General features: G+C 39.8%; 1 protein-coding gene and 1 long non-coding RNA gene across 2 annotated transcripts in view; both read left to right on the plus strand.

Annotated features, from left to right (window-relative positions):
* Positions 1-8059, plus strand: part of LOC309504806 — a 125010-nt gene that overhangs the window by 52815 nt on the left and 64136 nt on the right. The window lies entirely within an intron of this gene.
* Positions 3019-8059, plus strand: part of sqstm1 (sequestosome 1) — a 9663-nt gene continuing 4622 nt past the window's right edge. Inside the window, exons 1-3 of the mRNA XM_082178089.1 lie at positions 3019-3305; positions 3740-3835; positions 7127-7446. Coding sequence (XP_082034215.1) covers positions 3137-3305; positions 3740-3835; positions 7127-7446 — 585 coding nt within the window. The 5' untranslated portion in view covers positions 3019-3136. The remainder of the gene's footprint in view (positions 3306-3739; positions 3836-7126; positions 7447-8059) is intronic.

The following is an 8059-nucleotide window of genomic DNA, read 5'->3' on the forward strand; positions in this document are numbered from 1 at the left end:
TAATAGCTGATAGCGCTCCCTGTATGTTTACATTAGGTGTGATATTTTTTTTTCTTGAGAAAAATGAACATGTATCTACTGTACCTAACATTAATCCAAATGAATTGATATTGAATCAAGATCGGAATCAAATCACTAGAATATAATTGAAATCATGAAATATGTGTCAAGCAATAATAAACAGTCATTGTAGCCTACCAAGTAAATATTGTGACAGGTTTTCACTAAACTTAATTAAATTCTGTTTAGTTACCAAATGTTTTGACAATCACAATACACTTACTGTGATGCAAGTTTTTTTTATATCCCCCAATCCACCCCCCCCCCCCCCCCCCCCCAATAATTTTTTTCCTACAAGAATTCTCACTCCAAGCTAAACTCAAAAGTTGGCAGCCCTGATAATTATAATAATAATAAGCCTAATTATGGATAATGAAGATTCATATCCAAAAGAACAAACAAGTTATTACTGTATACAGTAGGCTAGACATATTCACAGTGAAAAAAAAAAGAAAAGAAACTAAAACATTCAACATGAGCTTTCAGTGATAGCATTCTGACTCTGTTTCAGAAATCTGCCCACCTTATACTGTTATACTGTGGTAAAAGGGTCTGACACAAGGTTAATGTACAACACTAGACACCGTTTAATTTAAACAGAAGGCAAAATCCTACATAGAGGCAGGAATCTGATAACAGAAGAACATGCTGAGAGAAACGCGTCTCGAAATGAGTGTTTCTGCTTATTCACGGCGTTGTTAAAGGTAAAGCTGTGAGGGCGAATATGAGTGAATATGAGTGATCTCATTATCAGGTACTCGATTGCACTGATGTTGCCTGTAAACACAGGGAGTCATGTGACGCGCGTGAGTCAGAGTCATGTGACCGAGCCACGCCCTCCTCGCGCCAGAGTGACGGCATCCTCCCGCGCTCGGACTCTTCAGGAGACTTCGAGAATAAAGAAGAAAAGAAAAAAAAAAAGAAAAAGAAGAAAGAGAAAAGGGAGGCTTCGAGAATAAAGAGTGTGTGGAAAGTGTTGTGAATAATGTAGGTGAGGGCGGGAGCACGACCTCGAGACTCGAGTCGTCACACGTCAACACTGAAAGTTACATGTAGCTGAAACTGAGGTCATCTATTCAAAGATAAAGTTGAAAGATATGGATGTTCATATTTTATTATTAATAATAAAAGGTATCAGTCTCCACACAACTGACTTGTCTCTTTAGAGTTGCTTTACAGAGGGATTTGAATTTGTCTCATATTTGATGAAGTTTACATCCTTGATCATTATTTTCCTGATAATTACTGTGAAGCTGCTTTGAAACGATCCATATTGTATAAACAGAATAGAAATGAATGTGACTTGACATTTCTAGTATTGTGGTATATATACAAATCAACACATATATCTTTAACTGGGGCGTTTCAGTAGTAGGCAGTAATGGATGAGAAAATAATCCATATTACAAAAATAAAACAATGCAAATGTTACAAAATCGTTAGCCTCATAGCATACTTGCCTATGTCCTATTTAAAAAACATGACTTATAGGCAATTATGAAATCTGGGTTATTGAGAATGAATGGGGGGGGGGGGGGGGCAGTCACGTGAGGGCAGGCTATGCCTCCATTGCGCTGTGATTGGATATGATTGGTTATGATTGGATATGATTGGATATGACTGGTTCGTGCAATAAATCGCGCGTCTTGTTTTTTGTGCGCATTTGCGAATTGCCAGAATGAACAACATTATGGTGTTAATGGGAAGACTTTAAGAAAAAAAGTAAGTAAACAACTCAGACACTGGAATATCACTGCATTATGACACGTCAAAATCAAACTTGAAATGTCCTAAAACTGTGATGACTGTGGGTTTTCTATCGGTCAATCAGCTTGGTGCTAACCCTGACCCTAACCCTAACCCTGACCCTAACCCTAAGCCTAACCCTAACCCTAGCCCACATCTTCGTGTCAGACCAGTGTTTACTGAGCTTGATAACTGATGATCCGAAAATACGATGACTATTAAAAAGAACAGCTGAACATCAGTTCACAAATAAAATATATTTTGTTACTGCCTTTGGTTATTATTTTTGGAATAGATGTAAAAATGCTTAAAAACTAAATTGATGAGATTTATACCTGGTTTTAATAAATAGAACATTCGTTATATTATTAATGTAAAATAAATAAATATAGAATTGTATTAGAAATTATATTTTTTGATGTAATGTTTATTTAGTCAAGAAAATGTGACAACAATAAGTGTAACTGGGACATGAATGCACACGTGTGTGTGTGTGTGTGTGTGTGTGTGTGTGTGTGTGTGTGTGTGTGTGTGTGTGTGTGTGTGTGTGTGTGTGTGTGTGTGTATAAAACATTTTAAAAACTGTGAGGACTTTGCGTCCTGATGAACTGTCAAGCGCAGTAGTTTACTGTGTGTGTGGATTGTAAGGGCCGTCATTCATGATGACACAGCACTTTATTTACTGTAGTCTAGCAGTAGGTACACCAGGTTTATGCGGGTTAGTAGAGCTCGAGTGATGAGTTCATGCTCACACTGACACAGCAGTATCACACGTGTGGGAAAACAACCATTACATCAACATAATATATCAATATATACATATATAATAATATACATGTGGAAAAAAACGTGTTTAACTATATTATTATACAGCTGTAGAGAGAGAGAGAGAGGTTGTGTGGTTCTTATGTTATAAATGTAGCTAGTGGAGAATATGACATTCACAGTGTGTTTATTAATATCGCATGTTTATGATGATGCTGTATTGTTTGGCCGTGATGCAGAGGGAATTTCCCCCTCACATATTGCCGTGTCATTCCTCAGTCCACTCTGTTTTCTAATGCGACTCACATGATCAAAGTCAACATGAACTCTGTCCTCCTGTGAGACGCGCGAGGCCACGCCTCCAAACTTGCGCTCGCGTCTACGATTGGCTGAACGCGCGCAGGAATTTGCATGTGACGTCGCAGGAGTATATACGGAACTGAGGGCTGAGGAAGAGACGCATTCTCCTCACGCACTCTCACGCACTCAGCGCTCGCGTTCAAGAAGAGGATTTCTGCTGCGCAACACGTCTGAAGGTTCGCTTAAACACGATATCTGCGCTAAGATGTCGATGACAGTGAAAGCTTACCTGCTCGGGAAGGACGACTGCAACAAGGAGATCCGTCGCTTCGCCGTGGATCAGGACGTGTCAACAAGTTTCGAGTATTTGAAGAGAAAAGTGCTCGATGTGTTCGTCGGTCTCGGGACTGCGCCCTTTCAAATGCACTATAAAGGTACGGCAGATTGTTTTACGAAATGTATCGTACGTGTATGTAAACATACCATTATTGTCATCTGTCAATTTCAACAGCTTAATATGATGTTTTAACTTAACTACACGAAGTCTAAATGAGATTTCTTAAAGTGTACATGTACTGTCAACATATAACTGTCACTTTTAGAAAAATTTATCTCTTCAAAATAAAATGAAGTTTCGTTTTTTATATGGTACTATATTGTAAGATATCGTTTTTTTGTTGTTGCGTATTGACACCCTAATACAAAGTTTTGTGAGAATTATAAGGCTATTAAATATCCAGTGAAGGACATCAACAGAATGTACATGAAATGTAAACATGATCAGCGTAATGGTGACGTGTGTGTGTGTGTGTGTGTGTGTGTGTGTGTGTGTGTGTGTGTGTGTGTGTGTGTGTGTGTGTGTGTGTAGATGAGGACGGTGACATGATCGCCTTCTCCTCTGATGACGAGCTGATGATGGGTTTGGCTCTGGTGAAGGACGACACCTTCCGGCTCTTCATCAAGCGTAAGTCACATTCACACGAGATACGTCTCATTACTGGAACATATTATATATCTATTCACATAGATTGTGCAGTTTGGTCCACGTTTAAAGATTGCTCTACTTCAAAGCCTCGCCTCACCTTATAAGTGTCAGTCTCACCTGTCGACTCTATTAAGCTAACTTACTCATAAATACTGTGAAATGCAGTTTAAACACACCATGGCTTCACTATAATTTTCAATACACAGCTACACTCTTCTATTATGAACATTGGAAATATTAAAAAAGGTAGTGTAACTGTATAAAAGAGTCATAAAAACAAAGCCAGATCAGAATGCACTGAGCCATTGTGTGGTCATGTGACTAGAAAACCATAAACAGGAAGTGTCACTGAGGCCCATTAAACCTTTATGACTGTGGCTGTGTCCTAAATCACACACTCCCTGAGGAGGAACTGGTTTTGAATAAGAGCTAACTCCATCAGGCTAGCCCACGACTAAAGATGTGTCTAGTCGTACATTAGTAGTGGCACGTTTGATATTAATTTAAATAACTTCTGATAATTATTGATGTTTTATTCTGATTCAGTGTGGGCTGTAAAGATGAAGTCGATGACACTGACTCGTCATCTCCGCTGTATAGTGAACGCACGTATAGATGGAAATGCACGTTAAGTAAACGCGATGCTAATCTAGCTTCCACACTTTGGATATGCGTCTATTAATAGACCAGTGGTGTTAATGATCTGTCCGTTTATTCTGCGACTAACCGACTCATTTAGACCTGTTCGACTGAGCCTCTTCTCGTCGACTCTTCAGGCGAGCCCTACCACGGTAGACACTGTATAGTATGCATGTAATCTGGACACACTGCATTCATGTTGTCACTGAGCCTACCGGTGTCTGTTGTCACTTCTGTTCACCTGCTGTGTTATGAATGCTTTGTATTCTCCTGTCACCCATGTGTCAGAGTCAGTGGATGTTATTGAAGAAGTTGGTGATTTATGAAAAGGCTTGGCTAGGTCAGGTCAAATGTAACCATAAGAAATTTGTTTCAAGGAAAATACTTTCTTTTTACCTGATGGTTACACTACCTGGCTGTTTTTTTTTTTTGTTTGTTTGGATTTAATGTTTTTATTTTATTTAAAGTCCCTTTGTAGTCAATCATTTTATCCCTTAAAACTCATCTTTGATCACCAAAATATCTTGAATGTAACTCGACACCCTTGCCTCATTTAGTATACGTGGTTCTAAGAATATGCAAATGAGCCCCGCCTCCACTCACCCACTCAGCTCAGAGATCCACTGGGTGACGATCACACGTTGATCTGATTGGTTACAAGGTAGTTTGTGACGTCAGAAACACCAGCGATTTCAAAGCGTGTGTTTGAGACTGTCTTTGGTTCACTGCAGTTTATAAGGAGAAAATACTCAGCAATGCTGTCGACTTATGACTTACGACACACCACATAGACACATAAACAACATTAACAGCTGGATTTTCCCCTTTGAATAGACTGTTTAAATAGTGTTCTTGAGTTCATTCTCTGCATCTGAGGTCTAGAATACTATAATGTCTGTTCCCTGCTTCCTTTCCTGCTACTTGCCACTTACACAATACATGACCCTGGATCACATCACCAGTCTCGAGTCGCACTGGTATATCTGTGGCAATAGCCAACAATACATTGTATGGGTCAAAATTATCCATTTTTCTTTTATGCCAAAAATCATTATGATATTAAGTAAAGATCATGTTCCATGAAGATATTTTGTACATTTCCTACTGTAAATATATAAAACATTTATTTCTGTGAGTGAATGCTGCACAATCGTGAACATTAATGAACAACTTTAAAGGAGATTTTCTCAATGTTTCGATTTTTTTGCACCCTCAGATTCCAGATGTTCAATAGTTGTATCTCAACCAAATATTGTCCTATCCTAACAAACCACACATCAAGGGAAAGCTTATTTATTAATTTAATCTCTTTTGGTGGAAAAAGTGTATGATGATGATGATGACATTAAATGCAAAGAATGCGAATAGAAATTCATGGTTACTCTTTATTTTAAGGTGTCATTGTTACAGTGTAATTATATATTTAAGTACTGAGTGATATTAATGAACTAGGGCTGTACTCAACCAAAGAAAATCTTGGTCGACTGAAGTCCTGAAATTTTCGACTAAAAATCGACTAAAATCGACTAAAAATGACGGTAAAAAAAAAAACACGTTAAATGAATTAGATGCGCACTGTGCGCAGCACCGAGCGAGGCTGAACATGAGCTCAGCTGAGCAGCTGAGACACGAATAGACTATTAACTTAAAGCTTTTACTCTTAATAAACACAAAAGGCACGTCCACTTTAATAAAAAAAGAATATTTATTAAACAAACCAGATCAAGAGCAGAAACTAAATAAAGTGCATAACTGAAAAATAAAGCATCCTAGGCTCAAAACTAACACAACCAACAGCACAGCGCAATTGCGCATTAGGCTCCAAATAAAAAATAAAAAAGTTAGGTTATCACACTAAAACATTGAAATATGCAAATTCTGATATGTTCAAAACATGTTTGCCTACTCAAAACAGACAGGGCAAGCTAACGCAGACAAGTGAGCTTACCACTTTTAGATGATATGTCATGTTTGTCGTCGAGCTGTGGAAAACTGTTGCATGCAAACTTTGCATTCGACCTTTTTCCTGTTATCAATTTTAACAAAATGCTGCCACACTGTCGATTTCTTTGTTGTTGACATGTTAGAAGAGGACTGACTATTAAACGCTCTCACAATTAAATAAATAATATTCAGCATCAAACCTTCTATAGTTATCGCTCTCTCTTGGGTTGGGCTAATCCAAAAAAGGTGAAAACAAGGGGGGTGTTCTGAAGACAGACTGTTACAGTGAAACAAGGGTACTCTGAAAACACCCCCATTAGCAGTTAGTGCTTTCCACCTGATGAAATGAGTGCGCCTCAGCGCGGCAAAACTGATGAAATAAACGCAGCAAAACTGATGAAATGAACGCGGCAAAAAATCGACCAATCAGAATTTTGGTCGAACCAGAACGTATCGACCAATTAATCGACTAATCGACTGGGACAGTACAGCCCTATAATGAACTACATGTACTTACTATAGGGTTAGGGTAGGATTAGTTGCATGTAATTATGCAGAATTTACTGTTATTACTATGGTAAGTACATGTAAGAAGGACACTGTAAAATAAAGTGTTATCAAACTCATGACTCTAAGACACAGACATCTCTGATCAAAACAACTCTGTCATATTTCTCCCCTCTTCAGAAAGAAAGGAGCACAGACGTGACTCCTCTCCTCACGGGTTCCCTGGGTTCTCGTTCCCCGGGCCTCACGGACACCCTCACATGGGTCCTCCTCACATGGGCCCTCCTCACATGGGCCCCCCAGGACCCCCACCCCCCCACCAACCCCCGCTGGTGCACCCTGGGGTGACCTGTGACGGGTGCGAGGGGCCGGTGCCGGGGACCCGGTTCAAGTGCACGGTGTGCCCGGACTACGACCTGTGCTCCTCCTGCCAGGGCCAGGGCCTCCACAAGGAGCACGCGATGCTGCCCATCCTGCACCCCATGAGCAACATGTTCGAGGTGAAGCGCGCCTCACTACTGTGTGCTTTACTGTAGCGCTGCAAACACTAATCCATACAGTCCATAATGAAAATCAGCGACAGCGAATGGCATTACCGATTAGTCGCGTGTACGGAAAACTTTCCACCAGTCGCGTCAAATTACAGCACTGAAAGCCAGTGAGTTTTACGACAGAGTTGTCAAACATCTATCCCGAAGCTGTAGGGGGAGCTCTATAGAGGAACCGAGAGCAAAGAGCGAAAGCCAAAACTGGCCTTCCAGTCAGGCGCTTAGACAGGTGTGTGTGTGTGTGTGTGTGTGATATGTTCCCTCAGCACAGTCGGTTATATCCTTACCTGTGAGTGTCACTAATCCACACCAGTATTTCCATTCTGTGTGAATGATCTTCAGGCTTCACTGAGAGAGCGCCGGCGCATTACAGAGGAACACGTTAATATTCAGCGCAGAAATATTCATTTTGCTGAAATATCTGTTGTTGGACGTTAAATTTAGGTTTAAAAATCAACATTAACGTATTGGCAATTCAAGTATTTTATGATAGTGGTAACTGTGTGTATGAATGTATATGTTAGACGTTTCTAACATTTACAGGATAAAGAAATGACAGTAACAG

This window comes from Leuciscus leuciscus (genome assembly GCF_965113295.1).
Source record: "Leuciscus leuciscus genome assembly, chromosome: 8".
Lineage (NCBI taxonomy): Eukaryota > Metazoa > Chordata > Actinopteri > Cypriniformes > Leuciscidae > Leuciscus > Leuciscus leuciscus.